Source organism: Malus sylvestris, chromosome 13 (assembly GCF_916048215.2).
Source record: "Malus sylvestris chromosome 13, drMalSylv7.2, whole genome shotgun sequence".
Classification (NCBI taxonomy): domain Eukaryota; kingdom Viridiplantae; phylum Streptophyta; class Magnoliopsida; order Rosales; family Rosaceae; genus Malus; species Malus sylvestris.
The window spans coordinates 4570934-4587977 of record NC_062272.1 but is presented as its reverse complement, the minus strand read 5'-3'; the positions used below and the strand labels follow the sequence as shown (position 1 = coordinate 4587977).

Below are 17044 nucleotides of genomic sequence, written 5' to 3'. Positions count from 1 at the left end.
AATCTCATTGGATAAGCATTAAAATATCGTTAACCCGAAAAACCGATATTATCGACAAAATATCGCCAATAATATCGGCATTTGAGACCATGGTCATGACTAATTGATGAACTTTCTGTTAGAACCTACCCTACGTCTTCTACGATTATACACAGAGACCAACAACAATACAATTTCATTCACACTTATCTTCCTTTACAAGCCTCTATTAGTACTAACCTTTTCACTTCTAACCGACTTCTCCCTCTAACAAGCTCTAACTAATTAATATCCACCGTACACTTGTCAATCACAGATGATGCCATGTGGCATCCTAACACTTTCAGATTGCTAATAAATTTTAACCACACTTTTGGCTACGTTCTCTTTTTTTCTTTATATTTAACTTTGTCTTGTTCCGTTTTCATCCAGTAATGCCCTTGATGATTTTAGCTGTCTATTATCCTAAGTGGCCAGTTTATAGATTATCATACAGAAGCTAATTAAATCAAAAATTGATTAATATTCTAACTATTATCAAATAAATAGAAGGATCATGAGTGCTTGACATGCATGTATAGTTAATAATGAAGCACCATTTCTATTGAAAGCCCTACCAAACACGTGTGTATCGTGCAGTGCTTACTTTTAACTCAAAGAAATCCAACCAAAAATTAAGGGTCATCTCCATTGGAAAGCCTTGACACCATCTGATCTAGTGTGGCTTGACGCTAAAATGAATTTAATTTGAAAATGTGTAATTCAGCTGGTAGGTATAATACAAACCCATATTTTTGCTCCCCATGAGATTGAGTCGCATCCGTAAGCAAAAATGACTTGCAAGCAACACCAATAAGCCTGATCTAGCAAGTATAAACCAGCTAACTTCATTTAAGATTGGCCTGGAAAAGCTAGCTATCTGACCTAGCGCTCCATCTTATTAATTAATTACTTAAAAACTAATCCACCGGCCACTTCCTTCCCATGACATACATCTATCCAACGTTGCTTCCAGACTTGCATTTCTTAATTTATATGAAATATGAAATGTGGAAAATCATTAGTTAGATTAACTTAATTAGTCACTCAATCAACGAGTTAATGGATATATATCCTCTACTTGTTCATGTTAGGGAATAGAGTGTATGGATGGTGTGGATTGATAAACTTGTCCCTTGATAAGCAAAAGAGTTAGTTAGGATTGTTAGAATCTGCTAAGTGATAAGATTATAGAGATTAGCTGTACAAATTACCTTTATAAAGGTTAATCATTGTTGTATCTTTCTATCAAGAAAATATATGTACTTCAACTCATTAATTTTCCTCTATAGCCTTCTCTTTCTCTCTCTGTCTTCTTCTACACTCTTCTACGGGATATCTTCGTTCTGGTTTATATTGGTTAACAGTTCATGGAGATGGGATCTTAAGCTAATTAAAAGACAAAGTAAGGTTAGATTTAATGTAACTAATGGTTAAGTAAACGGATTAAATTATTTCAAGGTAAATAAGTAGTTGGAAAGAACGAAGGAGCAAAGAAAAAAAAGTTGTGTGCGATCACATTAAACACGAAAATGATGGATTACAGGTTTTCATAAGCTATGATGTCATCCGCATACGCTTTTCAGGAGATATTCCATTTACCCTGTCTTTTTCCTTATTTATACAGACATCTCAGCTAGGCATATTGTCATTGTAATATAGCTCCCCACCCCCCAAAAAAAGAAAAGAAAAAAAACCTACTTCTGCAGAAAAAAGAAAAGAAACAATGTGATACAGCAGTACTTTGATCTTGATCAAGCGTTTGATCACTCATTACCTCTCGGTTCCTTGTGTTTCCCCGGACTTCGATTTCTTCTACTTTGTTCAACAGGTGTGTTTTTGCTACAGCTAGCTCCTAGCTGTAACGCCCATCCCAAAATTTCCTAATTTTAGTGAATGTACATCAACATATTGATGAGTCAATATTATATTATATATTTTACTCTATTCTTAGTATAATTTGGTAATTATTTTGATAGAATTTTGATACTTTGCTTTATTTTCTCAATATAGGACATTCAACTTCCTCTTGAGAAAAACATAACCAAACGGACGAATTTTGGAGTGATTCAAATTGGACGACGTTCGTATGTCTCTTGGCTTGTTTGTATCAAAATTTGGGATTTTTCTACCAAACGGTTATTTTCTGGCGATCAAATGAAGGAGCAGTGTGCGTTGCTGGAAAGTGACATTTTTGGGTTTAAATTGCGTTTTTGGAGCCCAAGTTGACCTCAGATAGGTTCGTGGCTTTCTGGGGAAGTGTTCAAAATAGTCCAGGCTTTAAATCCAGCTATTTTGGGTCAGTTTCGGAGCTGATTTGGGTCCAAAACGTGCATGTGCATATTTCTAGGCGAATTTACTAAGTCAATTTAGGATTATATTTCCTATTTTATTTTAATTTATTTAGTTTCCTAGTCTTATTCTAAGACCTATTATTAGGAAGATTTTATTTAGAGTAGTATAAATAAGCCTTTTGGCAGACCTAGGGTTTTGGGGAGTAGAACGCTTGCAATTTTTGAAGAGAAGATTTTGGGCAAAGTTTAGAGATTTTCAGACTTTATTCTACAAGGTGTTTCCATACTTTTTCTAGTTTAATACAATTATGTTGATTTTAATTATGAATATTGCTAGGGTGATGCCTTGAGCCTTAGCATAAATATGTAGTTTTTATTTAATTGCTTATGATATTATGCATGTATACTTTGAATTATTAATCACTGTGCTTAAACTGTCTTTGTGTCTTAATGATTCGCGACCATTAGGATGTTTAGATAAGAATCGGATGCAATTTGATCTGAATACCACATACGGATTGCATGTTTGATATACGTTCTAGCTTGAATACCACGAGTAGAATATGCATCAGGAAAACCTAACATTCAAAGTTGCATGTGTAATTCATAAGTAATTGATAAAACTACATATGATTGTTAAGAGGATGGCGGAACCATATTACTTTCTCACTTTGAATTCTCTTTCTCTTTTTTTAAAGTTGCAATGTTTAAGTAATATTTTTAATTAAATTCGTTTTTCTTAATTTAGGTCATTAAATCACCTTTTTCAAAGACTTTGTTTTAAATAATTAATTGAGAATTGATTTTGCTTTAGTCTTTTTAAATTAATCTCTATGGAGAACGACCTTACTTGAGCCAATTATACTACAATAACCTTGTTTCTCTTGCAAGTATTTTAGGTGTTTTTAACCCTTTTGGACAAGTGGTAAAAATTCTATCAATGACCTTCAGCTTAATTTTTCGTGTTTTTAACCATTTTGCACAGGTGGTAAAAATTTTATCAATGAGCTTCAGCTTACTTTTTCTTCGGTCTCAAAACCCAACGGTATTTCGGTTTCTCAACCCTAGTGGAAATTTTACGCAACTGTTCTTTAGTTTCTAAACCTAGCTGAACATTATATTTTTCTTCTTTTCGATCTTATTTTTCTATATGACATTAGTACTGTATATAATCCTCATGATGTTTTATATATATCATGCAGTGGCCAGGAGCATACTGTGACGCCACAAACTTTACTTGTTGCTATCCCAAGTCAGGAAAGCCTACAGCAGATTTTGGCATTCATGGTCCATGGCCTAATTACAAGGATGGTGGCTACCCCTCTAAGTCTCTAACTGTGATCCCGACAGTGTCTTCGACAAATCTGAGGTACATAATAATTAAGCAACCTAATCACTGGTCTGTGTATATAATCTAACAATGTAAGCAGACAGTATCGCAAAAAAGATTTTCATATAGTTGTATGAATATGTATGCATATAGGGAGCTTCGAATACAAATTCTGATTACACAGTGATCATGCAATACTGTTTTTCTATTCCATTTTATTTTTTATTTTTTGTGCTTGTCTGCGTGTTGAGTGTTTTCTTTTTCTAATTATTCTATGGACTATTTATTTTGAACAAAATTAGATCTCAGAGCTTTTGAGCAGTCTTGATAAGAATTGGCCATCACTAAAATGCCCAAGTAACGACGGTTACGGGTTCTGGTCACATGAATGGGAAAAGCACGGGACCTGCTCCGAGTCCGAGCTCGATCAGAAAGAATACTTCGAAGCAGCCCTGAAACTCAAAAAAAAGTTAACCTTCTACAAATCCTAAAAAAAGCTGGTAATTAGTTAGCTAACTTCAAAAAAATTAAGTTTCAGTCTAGGCTGATCAGGGACCGCTCCCAAAGTAAATCCCATATAATATCACTCAAAACTAATGAATTCAACAATGTAACTGTTGAATGCAGGAATCGTGCCAAACGATGAATTTTACAGCATAGAGAGCATAGTGGAAGCTATGAAAGAAGGTGCTGGGTACACCCCAGGGATAGAGTGCAACAACGATTCGGCCGGAAACAGCCAACTTTACCAAGTTTATTTGTGCGTCCACACTTCCGGCAAGACATCATTGAGTGTCCTCTCCTTCCAAAGGAAGGATGTGCTTCTAAAGTTTATTATTTCACACTAATCTTCTGTTGGATTTTTGGATCGGCAGGCCTGCAGGGTCCACTCTAACAACATCGATATTATTCCCAACTTGATCATCTGCCCAATTCGTCAAGTGTGGGGTTTTATCACAAAAGATCTTGATATTAGTTAGAGTGGGGTAATCATATTTAAACCCAATTGTTTTTCTTTTCACCCACCGATGTGGGATTCCCCAACATTATCACCTGCCAAATCCATCAGATATGAGATTTTATTACAAAATGTCTCGATATTAGTTAAAGTGAGGTAATCATATTTAAACCCCATTATATTTCTTTTCACCCACAATGTAGGATTCCAACTTCTTCTATTTCAACTAGCTAGCCACTTGCACTTCATGTGTCATGAGTTATGAATAATTCAACCTTCACGTTGCTAATAAATTTTTACCAAACTTCGGCTGCGTTCTCTTTTCTACTTATTATTTAGATTTCTCTCGTTCCGTTTTTATCTAATAATGTCTCTGATGATTTTAGAGGTCCATTCTTCTAAGTCGTTAGTTTAAATATTATTCATACAAAAACTAGTTAAATCAGAAATTGTTTGCTATTCTAATTACTATGAGAAATGTTAAGGAGATTCTTTTAAAAGTGGATCAATTTAAATATTATTTATACAAAAACTAGTTAAACTTGACATTAATGTAATAGTGTAAGTTACTATATTAAAGATTTTAGTGTAATAGTGTAAGTTACTATGTTCTTTGATTGAAACCTTATTTGATTGAAACTAGTTAATGTTAAGGAGACTATCGTAACTATCGATATTCTTTGATTGAAACCTTATTTGTTTTTAGTTTTTTATCGAAGTCCCTGACATTAATGTAATAGTGTAAGTTACTATATTTTTTAAATTAAAAATTAAAAATTGAAATTTGTATTTGTTTATAATAATGAGATTTCAAATATAACCCATAATTTGTGGGATTAAAAATAATAAATATCAATTATACTCTCTATAAAGGGGAGATGGTTAGTTTAGTCTCACAATGGGCTAGCAATAATATAGTTCAAATTCGCCTTTGACGAACCTAAGACCTCTCACTTACAACTGAAGAGGAATAACACTAGACCGTAGTACTAAGTTGCAAGTGAAACGTTTTATATTCGAATCTCATAAATAGTGAATTCGATACAGAATTAGTCAGCTCTTGGAAACCTATCAACACGTGTTTATCAAGCCGTGTTTATAAAGCAGGTTTAGTTAATAGTAAGGCCGGTTTGCCGTTTGTCCAAGCCATTTTTGGGCCAGTGTTTGGGCCCTCGTTGTAAACTAAAGTATTTAAAGGCCGAAGAAAACAGGCTACGCACAATACAAGACACAGGTCCTGCATTAAAGCCCACTTTAATGGAGACAATATACTAGTGGAGTGGGAGAATCACACTGCATGATTATTATGTTGAGTCTTACTTTTGGCTTTGCTCATGAAATTCAAACTTAATCCCACTTCTCCTCCTTGAAACAAAAGTATCGTTAATTTACAATATGAAACTCAACTTTTACTCCACTTTAACGATATTCCATTTGGATCCTTGCCGGATCCCCTTGGGATCCTAGGAATCAACGCACGTAGATCGTTGATCAAAAATCGTGCGGTCCCAATTAAATGATTTTTATATTTTTAAAAGTAAAACAGTCTCGTTTTGTGTAAAAAATATAAATAAGGACAAATTGTGACCGCATGATTTTTTATCAACGGTCCACGTGCGTTGATCCTTAAGATCCCCAGGGAAGGGATCCGGCGAGGATCCAAATCCTTCTTTCAAATATGTGTTGAGTGTGCTGACGTATATGGGCAATACAATAATTTCGTTCTAATTGCTATGTGGTTTTCTTTTCACGTCCTTAACACCACCACCCCACCACTTTTGAATGATGCAGATACTTTAAATAGGATGATGCTATTCTCATACTCATTTTTACTTTTTATATATCTTTCTTAATTTTCAGTTGTTGGATTGAATGAATTAAAGAAGATCAATGAATAAAACTTAACAATGGTGTGTATGAAGTAAAAAAAAAGTGTGTGAATAGCACAAATTTTTTTTTTTTGAACAAACGATATTATTTATGCTAAGGGAGAGGGTATGGATTTAGCCTTACAATAGACTAGCAATAATATGATTTAAATTCGCCTTTGGTGAGAATCGAACCTAAAACCTTATGAGTGAAGAAGAATACAATTAGACCGTATTATTAAGTGGCAATAGCAGTATCTCTTTAAATACTCATTTTTTAGATGCAGTTTTCGGTTGCCGGTTTATAACTAACACGTGGTTTAATTTGATTTGAGGCGTGTAAGTACTAGCCACTAACCAAGTATTATCCCAAAACAAAGGATAGAACTTCGCTGCTGAAAAGATCAGCAGCAGCTAGTCACCAATCACGCTTGGACAAATGTCTAAGTTTTGATTAAAAAATCAAATATTTGAACACGTGTTCAATCATAATTGGTGATCATCAGTAGTTGTTGCTCATCTTTCAGCAGCTAAGTCTAGTTCCAAAACAAACGGCATTAAAACATGAAAATTATTGCATTGACATACAATCAGTCAATCACCATATGCAATTTATAATTTGCGCAACAATTATTTAGTGGATCCATACCTTTTTCAATAGAGATCTGTTTCTTCATCTCTACACGTGGCCGCGCTGTCCTAGGTTGCAAGCGATCAACTGTACAACGTTACTTATTATTATTATTATTTATTATTTTATGTTCACCTACGCCCTCATGACCTAAATTGACTGCCCTTCCCTATTTCATACCCTTTTCATTCTCTTTTATTTCTGTGGTTACGATTATGCCACGTTAATATTTTATATTCTCATTACTTTTTGTCTTATTATTTCTATAAACAAAATTAATATAAAATATTGACGTAACTTAACTGTGACCACAAAAATAGGAGAGGATATGAAGGGTATGAGATGGGGAGGGCAGATAATCCAGGTCTCATCAGGTTTGGCCGACTGTCTGGTCCATAGATGGTACCACTCTACCAAATTCTTATATTATGTGCAAAGCTTAGTATTAATCAACCTCCAAATCTTAATGATGTTATGTTACCTTAACTAATAATCATAAACAAAGAAATTCAAGGGAAGCTTACTGATGTTTCATTTGGTCTTTCTTCTACCTTTCGCAAAGTCGCATGTTGAGTTGTCCCTAGCTAAGGCCTACCCCTTTGGCCCCCCTTGTTCAAACTTGAAGGTCACATTTCACCAGCAAACGACGGACCACAAAATATTACTCAAACAGTTATACCATGATGTAATGTTGCTAAATTATAATACGACCAAGACAACATAATTAGTTGAATGGTTACATATTTGCATAAAAAAATGAGTGAGTCCCATTATATTAGGTCTTATTCGAGCTCATATAAGTACAAGATCTTGACTAGCCAAATAGTTATGTATTTTTACAAAGAACGAGACTCGTTTATATTTAGGTATCATTCAATCTATATGAATAAAACTTCTCATACTCACAAACACACCATTTATGACATCGGCATAACCAGCTGATCTATCGAAGGTTTTTCTTTGGTACCAATTAACAAGTTGATATATATATATATATATATATATATATATATAAATGATATATATATATATATATATATAAATGATATGATTAATGTGTCATCAAATTCATATATAAAATTTACAAATAAATCATGTTGCAATTTTCAAAAACATGTGAATAAATAATACTAGAAAATTCTCAGAACCATGGGTTTAGACCAAGGACAAAACCGTCCTTCCACCTTTGAGCATTACCCATGCCCTTTTGCAATCGGCCGGCCCCGCCTGCAATTTCATGGCGGAGACACACATGGCAACGTACAAATCGCCTTCCGATGTTTATGAGGCGGCCCTCTTTGAGGATCCCACCCTTAATGGACTCCCCATGATTTCTATCGACCCATTTGACATAACCACGGCAAGTTTTCCGTCCTCTCTGACCAAAAAGACAAGTTTTCCTACTGCATGGTGGCTCGCCACTGACAGGGCGACACGTACAATAGTTAGAGGGATAAAAACGGAAAGAGATTCTCTTCTGATCTCATTTACCAAGATCACCAGATTAAGTCATTCAGATTTTTGAATTTTCATTCAACGGTCTACCTGTTTTGATTATTTAAAAACTATAATAATTTTTTGTAATTAGCTGAAATTCCAAAAATCCAAATCACTTGATCTGATGGCCTCGGTGAAAAAGATAAAGAAAAATATCTTTCCGATAAAAACGACCGCCAACGCGCATTTACCGTTTTCCAGTCAGCTTTTCCCGGTCAATATTTAACGCGTAATACAAATGTGGACAGGCAATTGTAAGTTTCGTCAACAGCTGAACGGGTCAACATTTATCAATTTTTCTGTTACAGTGAACATCTTTCTTCAATTAATAATTTAATACCATCTTATTAGTCATATTGGATGAACATGTTGCTAAATTATTTTGTTCAAATAATTTTACTTTTTAACATAACCAAAAATGTGCTTATCTCACATGTAAATAGTAATCTTGAAAAAGAAACTCATGAGTAAAAAGATTTCTCTCAAGAAAAATTTTAAGGTGGTCGTTATGTAATGTTATCAACACAGATGTTATAATATAAACAAAATTAATATGTCATGGATCTAAGGTTTCTTATTAATTAATAGATAAACTTGCAAATGGTGAATAGTCCCAGTGTTAGGGGCATTTTTCTTCAATTCACCGTGTTTCAAGTTCAAGTTTTTTTTTTAGGTAGCTTTAATAAATTTAGTGAAAATTTTCTTATTATTTGTACAAAAAAAAAAAAAATTTAATAGATAAACGTGTGAGTTGGTTGATGAAACATATAACAATGTGACAGTTTAACAAAAAAAGGCTCGGCAATTATGAAGATATAAACAATTATTTCCTTAAAAGATACATGCAGTCCAAATAAATATCACTTAGCCCCAAAAGAAAATAATTCATTCTCTCATTATGTGTGTGAAAATTGATTTTTCTATTTTATTTCATTTTCGTTTGATAATATATTATTTGTTGGTTTTTTTTTGGTTAAATTTTAAAGTTTTACTTGTTTTAGTTATTATTTTTTTATTTATAAAAATATACTTTAGAAAATATTAAATTTATTAACCACCTACCGTCTCATTATATGATGGTTTTTTATGTGAATTTATTTTTTCTTTTGAAATTTTAATAAAAGAAGCGTAATTTTGAGATTATGAAAGCCTCACCCTATATTTATATACAGATACACTAATTTTCGTTATTTTAGTGATTACTAGCTTAAACCCACACGCTTTGTGTGTGTGTGTTTTTTTTTGCTTTTTTCTTGGAAAATATATGGGAGAAAGAAGTTGCATAGAAATGGTGAGAGAGAGACCGTGAGAGAGTGGGAAGATTTTTATATTTTTATTTTAAATAAAAGATATGTTATAATGACATGTAAGTGACCGGAAAAAAAAAAGCAAATTAATTTGTGTGAAATTACAATACGGAGTTTAGATTCATAATTTTTAAATAAATAAAGTGATGCTAATTAAAGTAAAAAATGGTCGAACCAAGTAGCGAAAGAAAAAATGATATCAACACTTCGCAAAAGACCAAAACAAAGTCTTTACAAAAGACCAAAACAGTTTCTTTATGGTTTCCCACCGTTTAACGCTTAGACGGGAAGTTTTTCAAATCCATCACTCGCTGCACTTGCTCTCCCGTTTCAAATTTTCTCGGCGAATTTTCTCGCACTTTCCGGCATTCTTCCCAAACAGAAAGTTTCCGCTTCCGCTCCTTCTCCTCACAAGGTGATTTTTAACCTTTGTCTTATTAGTCACATCGCTAATTTTAAGTCCTCTGTTAGTCATCTTCATAATTTTATCCTTTTGCTGTAGCTTGCGTCCCGAGTTGTTCTTCTTCGGCTGCTTCCACGTTCGGATCTGTCCAGTCCGGTCGCTTGCTTCTTGCTTCAATCGATTCGAGAACTGTTCGGTTGCCGAGAAAGTTGACGATTCTATCAGAATCGAGCTCAGCATAGTGTGCCGTTTTAGTAACAAGACGATCGGAGGTATTGATTTTCTCACTCCAGAACTTTATGGTTCGTAATTCGAAATTCGAAATTAAGCTTCAAATGAACCAGAGAAGAAAATGTTGGATTGATTATTCGACCGAGAAATCTAATTCACTTTATTTTCCGTAATTTCGCCTGAATTTATTACTTCAAGAGCTGTGAGATTGTAGATTTCAATTTTTCAGTATGGTCCCTGAACTTCTAGCAATTGCAGTATCGTAGAGATTTGACCAGTTGGTCTGTGGAAAATTTTGACAAGTAATTAACCGCTACTGGTTGTATTTTGTTGAAAAGTCTTAAAATATTATTTCTTTTTAATGGAAAATTTCAACTTTTTCAGAGCAACTTTCCTCACACCGGATAATGTTGATGAAAGAGAAACCACAAGTGATCACTCGAAGATAAATAACTCGCCACTCTAAGGAATCTACAAAGAGATAAGAGTTTAGGGACGGGAAGAAAACGTTCTTCACCAAACCAAGTTTAGAAGTAATTCTCAATTTCTGGATAATGTCTTTCCGTACATGAGGAGGGGGTTTAAATAGTCTGGGCATGGAACAACCTTCCGTGAATAGGCTAACCCTTATTAACAATTGTATGAACTATGACTTCAAATTGTGCATAAACTTAATTTAATACTGATCATGAACTTAAATGAAAACATTGAACAAGCTTTTAATGAAATATGATGAATGACCATGTAATAATTAGACGAGTCCAGATTCGGTGTCATATTTGGTGTTTCTGGAAATAGTTGGGGAAGCAAAGTGGACATTTAGGATTTAGATCCAGATAAGATGCGAATGAAACGATTGAAGTTGGGTACCTTGAGAATTATATGTGTGCATAGCATTGCTTATTCATTTTCGTCTGATTTTTCAGTTGCTGATTTTTGTAAGTTCTTGTAGACTGATTAATTTGGGTTTTGGTTCAGTGTGGTAGTGTCTCTGGAAGATAGAGTTGTTGCCAGAGCCATAGTTGGTTTCTCTTTGGATGGCAGTCTGAAAAGGAAGATGTGAAACATTTACTTGACACTTGACAGAAGTAGAGATCCTTCCACGAATACCAGTATACGTCTTGTGACCTGTTGATTTCTTACCGAAGATCCTTAGCTATTTGTATGTCATAGATCATTCTTCTCTCTCTTTATAAGCACCTGATCTCTTGGATTTTCCTGTGAGGGATTGACGTTTAGTGATTCATGCGCGTAATTCTCAAAAGGTGTTAATTGGGCTGCATGATGATCAATAACTTGGGAAATTGGGCTAAGAGCTGTTGATGCAATTTCTTAATCACCAGAATGAAGAAATCGTATGGCGGTATTGTGGCTGCATGTCTATTCATGCTGCTAGTTTTGAGATATGGCATCATAAACTATCCTGCTGGGGATAGTTTCTTAACCAATGCATTCTACACGAATATTAGTAATCCTCTTGAATGGTTAGATACTACTCCACCTGCAGTTCAGAATCCAGAGAATACTGCTGAAGTGATTTCTGGAGAGGCTATAGTCTTTAGCCTCTTTGCTCAGAGGAATGTATCCAATGAAGAGCGGCAAAATATGCAGACATGGAACCTTTTGAAACATCTGATTAATCAAGCTCATGGTTTGCCTAATGGGGTGGATGCTATAAAGGAAGCTGGAGTTGCATGGAATAGTCTTATGGCTTCGGTTGAAGAGCAAAGACTTGGTTACACAAATGAAATTTCACCTGGGAAAGCAAAAGAAAAGCAATGTCCTCATTTTCTTAATAAAATGAATGGGACAGGATTCGACAATAGTGTTTCTAAGTTGCGGGTCCCTTGTGGCCTAACTCAAGGTTCTTCAATTACAGTTATCGGCATTCCGAATGGACTTCTTGGAAACTTTCGAATTGACTTGACAGGGGAGCCTCTTCCAGGGGAGCCCGACCCACCCATTATATTGCATTATAATGTTAGGCTAAATGGTGATAAGGTAACTGAGGACCCCGTAATTGTCCAGAACACATGGACTGTTGCTCATGATTGGGGTGAAGAGGAGCGTTGCCCATCCCCAACTCCTGAAAAGAATAATAAAGGTAACTTGCCGCCTCTTTTTCTATTAGTCGACTATATCAAAGATTTAGTATGTAGATTTGTTTGACATATTACAGTTGATAATTCATTGACTTATTGTGCCCGGTGACAAATAGTAGAATTGCAGTTACAGTAACATGAAACAGTTTGTCAATAGCTTTGTAGCCCATTCTTCCTTTTCACGTCATGGTGTGCATCCAACAGATAAACTCTTTTCTTTACCAGTAATGCATATTATGTTCGACCCTATTAAATAAAAATTATTACTTTGTTAGTCCAAGAAAGTTGATAATTGCATTACCTACGTTAGACACATAGTATTTCTGCTATAAGTTAAGAAACATATTCAACCCATATTTTGCCTCAAGGATTCAATTTATCCAGAAGAAGGCTGTCTTCAATAAGCTATTTGGTGCAGTTACTGGTGATAGTTGTCTATAATTCTTTTTACGTTTGGGTCATAGCATGCAACTGATCGTAATGTTTCCATGTGAAACCATGCTCAGTTACTTGTTTCTGTGTAGTTTATAAGGCCTATTTATTTTTACTCTTTCCTTATCTTAAATTGTTAATGATTGCCAGTGGATGAATTGGACCAATGCAACAAGATTGTTGGAAAAACTGAAGAGCAGAGGATGCGTTCCAATGTTTCAAGGCAGGTTTCAACTGTGCAAGATGGATCAAAGTCCAGAAGATACTTTCCATTTAAGCAAGGTTATCCATTTGTTGCTACACTTAGAGTTGGTTCAGAAGGAATCCAAATGACCGTTGATGGGAAGCATCTAACATCTTTTGCATTCCGCGAAGTAAGTTCTTCAAATTTAGTTCTTCTTGTTGCTTTTGGAATTAAAACGTAAAGTCCCAGTGAATTCATATGCTGTTTTCCTGGTTTTCTGTTCAGACTTTGGAGCCATGGCTTGTTAATGAAGTAAGGATATCTGGGGACTTGAAATTAGTTTCTGTCCTAGCCAGCGGTTTACCCACATCAGAGGAGTCGGAGAACATAATTAATTTAGAAGAACTCAAATCTGCACCTCTCTCTCCTCACAAACAAATGGATCTCTTTATTGGTGTTTTCTCTACCGCAAACAATTTTAAACGAAGGATGGCAGTTCGAAGAACATGGATGCAGTATGCAGCTGTGCGATCAGGGGCAGTTTCAGTTCGATTTTTTGTTGGTTTGGTGAGCTCACATGTGAAACCTTGTTCTTTGTTATTACAACAGTTTTTTCTCCATCATCGGGCATGTTGCTCATCAATGTGCAAAATTTATGACTGTTTTCACCAAACCATATTTACGCTGTCTTTTCTATATTTTTGTTATGTTTTCTTTGAGTCCTTTTGCTAAATTATTCATCGAGTTTGTAACGTAATGCAGCATAAGAACCAAATAGTGAACGAGGAGCTTTGGAACGAGGCACAAACCTATGGAGACATACAGCTGATGCCTTTTGTTGATTACTATGGCCTCATTACCTGGAAAACTTTGGCCATCTGCATCTTTGGGGTAAAATCCTTACTTTTTCTTGAGTGCGTGGCGTGGGGATATCTCTTCTTTTTCTAATTGATTTGATCGCTTCAACAGACGGAGGTTGTTTCAGCGAAGTTCGTTATGAAGACGGATGACGATGCATTTGTTCGTGTGGATGAAGTGCTAGCTTCCTTACACAGGATCAAAGTGAATCGTGGCTTGCTCTATGGCCTCATTAACTCAGATTCTCGACCTCATCGAAGTCCAGATAGCAAGTGGTATATCAGCAATGAGGTAATTTTCTACACTTTGCCAACTTTGCAAGCCGTGGTACAACTGAGTTTGTTCCCCAAATTAGGAATCAAATTACAATATCTTAAATTGATGCGTAGTTTATCGTTGTAAAAGGTTAAAGAAATTGTATTCTGCTTCTCACATTTTTTCCCGTTCGCTGTGTCTGCTGCGGTAATGAAGGAATGGCCCGAAGCAACTTACCCACCTTGGGCGCACGGTCCTGGTTATGTGGTATCGAATGACATAGCAAAGGCAGTTTCCCAGCGATATAAAAAGGGCAGATTAAAGGTAAGAAACAATCTACGTTTTGCAACCAGTCTATCACTATAGCTTCTGAATCGAAAGGAAGAAAGTTTTAATTTGGAACGGTTTCTGTATCTGAAAGAGAACACTGCTTTGTTATGATCAGATGTTTAAGCTGGAAGACGTGGCGATGGGTATCTGGATCGCGGATATGAAAAAGGAGGGTCTAAACGTACGGTATGAGAAGGAAGAGAAGGTCTACAACGAAGGATGCAAGGACGGGTATGTCGTTGCACATTACCAAGGTCCCAGGGAGATGCTGTGTCTCTGGCAGAAAATTCAAGAAGGGCAAGTTGCTAAATGCTGTGGTGGTGATAGGTAGACACAGTTAGATCATTCGTTCCATATCGGAACCTTTTAGTCGCGATCAACCTCCGAAGTTGAAGAGAGAAATCTTGGTTAGCCCGATCATTTTGTCTGAGAGTAGATGACCGAGATTGACCAAAGCCGAGACCCTACCAAGGCGCTAGCTAAAAGAGGAGAGAGTTGTTTCAGTAACGAGCCTACGATTGCTGTATATTTTAGTTCATACTATGTAGCGACGGCCATAGGATATAGTATAACAGAGGTGGAGTTGATGTATAGAATTCACGCGCATACAAATCTATCTGGACAAGAAACCATGCTGAGAAATTGCAATCTCGAATGCCTGAATCCTTTCCCCAGTAGCAAAACCGTTGCGATCATAAGATGATATTTCATGTATGTTAAGTTCATTGCAGGCCTTGACGAGCTCCTCACCGAGACGTTTAGCAGCTTCCTCGGTCTTTGGACGTGCCGTTATACTGATTCAGAAGCGAAAAAAAGACAGCAATTCCGGCGGATCAGAAACCAAAGCAACCAATACACACATATTTCATCAAATGCAGGGAAGATGACAATGACATTACCTTCTTCTGCATTCTTCTGTTTCGTGTTTTCGCACTATCCGTCCTGGCATTCCCCCTCGCTCTCATAACGAACGGCTTCACCGAGAAACCTACACGAAACCCAAGCTTTAACAGTAAACCAATAACACAGAGTTGCATGCACAGCAGCACAAGTAGTGTAAGTTGGGATCATCCACTTGTTCTTCCAGTCTGCTGCATGGGTTGAATTTGAAAGATGGAAGTTGCCGAACGAAGATCCAAAAACGCAGAAGTCGAGAACTTGAGAGCAGCAGCATTCGCAAGAGCCATACCCACACCACTTTTATGTTCAAAAGAAGGTCGTTGAGGAATTTCATCAAACACCTTGCGTGCGGTCTTTTCAGAAAGTTAAAATTGCACTAATTTTGGAAGTTTCGTAGCGTGCATTCTGGCGGAGAGGCACAGTTTCCGGTTTGGCGGATCGGGCTTGAATGTACCAGAAAGCAATGTCGTCTTAGCTAGGCGAGGGTGTATGTCAATTTTCTATTTATTTTATTGGGATTTTATCTCTTAATTCATATCATTCGATTTAACGGTAAAAAATTAAAATTATGTAAGAACTAAAGGTGTGAATATCGTTATTTTTTTATAAATATAATAAACAAAAAAAAAAAAAACATAATTTTAGTTCATACGCCACGTGTAGTGTGACAGTAGTCCCACCTATCTTCTTAAAAAAAAATTATTGTAATTGGAATACAAATAGTACATTATGTATATTTATATAAGTGGTCAAATATTTATTTTTAAAGTTATTAATTTTTTAATACACATTATACTATTTGTGTAATGATACATGATGCACTTTTCGTGTTCCAGTCACACTGAAAAAATTTTCATCCTCTACAATGAAAGATTTTTCAATGTGACCAAAACACAAAAGGATACTGTTGACCCTAAAAACTACCAAGCCTACGTGGCGCGCAGACCGAGTAATCTATAAGCTAATTACGTCATTCGGTTGAATGCGGGGTGTGTCAACTCGTCGGCCGAGGAGTAAAATTTGTTGATGTTGCGTTGGGTGCGCGGCTGACTTCTGCGTCTTGAGATTGCGACCAAGGAAAGAACACGTCTCGGCCTTTTGGGTTCTCGAACCTGAAGACAAGGCTACTATTCTTACGAAGTTCACGAATCGTCGTCGTTGGATTCGATCACAGTGATGGTATTCGTCAGAGTAAACTCACGCCGAATCGACACTAAAGTGTAAGAGCACAAATACTCAAAACGGATATAAGTCTTAATAGTGAACGTGGTTCGGCCGTCTGAATGCTGAACTCTAAATCCTACTTGAGAGTATCCAATCATAAAATAACTCGGCGTGCAATGCGCCGAGCTCAGTAAACTGTAACACCTCACATCGCCGAGAAGGCTAATAAGATGACCTCGATCAATAAGGATTCGGAAATCCTTCTCGATCGAGACTTGGATA

At 35.9% G+C, this 17044-nt stretch overlaps 1 protein-coding gene and 2 pseudogenes across 2 annotated transcripts; 2 read left to right on the top strand and 1 right to left on the bottom strand.

Annotated features, from left to right (window-relative positions):
* The first annotated feature begins 1744 nt into the window (after positions 1-1744).
* LOC126597695 (ribonuclease 3-like) lies at positions 1745-4876 on the top strand (annotated as a pseudogene).
* Positions 4877-10109: 5233 nt separating this feature from the next.
* LOC126596886 (beta-1,3-galactosyltransferase GALT1-like) lies at positions 10110-15340 on the top strand. 2 transcript variants are annotated; one of them, XM_050263575.1, is made up of 10 exons: positions 10110-10318; positions 10406-10578; positions 10922-11070; positions 11516-12641; positions 13222-13445; positions 13541-13822; positions 14018-14146; positions 14225-14404; positions 14585-14692; positions 14814-15340. In XM_050263575.1, exons 4-10 carry the CDS (start codon positions 11882-11884, stop codon positions 15027-15029), a joined length of 1899 nt encoding a protein of 632 aa, XP_050119532.1. In that variant the 5' UTR covers positions 10110-10318; positions 10406-10578; positions 10922-11070; positions 11516-11881; the 3' UTR covers positions 15030-15340. The 2 variants fall into 2 exon arrangements, with proteins under 2 accessions (XP_050119532.1, XP_050119531.1); XM_050263574.1 differs by lacking the exon at positions 10922-11070.
* Positions 15312-16250, bottom strand: LOC126596887 (uncharacterized; annotated as a pseudogene).
* Between the last annotated feature and the right edge of the window lie 794 nt (positions 16251-17044).

What these genes read in the sequence shown, in the direction of transcription:
- LOC126596886 (XM_050263574.1), top strand. Translation starts at nt 11,882, where the DNA reads ATGAAGAAATCGTATGGCGGTATTGTGGCTGCATGTCTATTCATGCTG. An exon ending in CATCTTTTGCATTCCGCGAA is followed by an intron (nt 13,446 to 13,540) that starts GTAAGTTCTTCA and finishes TTTTCTGTTCAG; the next exon opens with ACTTTGGAGCCATGGCTTGT. An exon ending in TTCGATTTTTTGTTGGTTTG is followed by an intron (nt 13,823 to 14,017) that starts GTGAGCTCACAT and finishes AACGTAATGCAG; the next exon opens with CATAAGAACCAAATAGTGAA.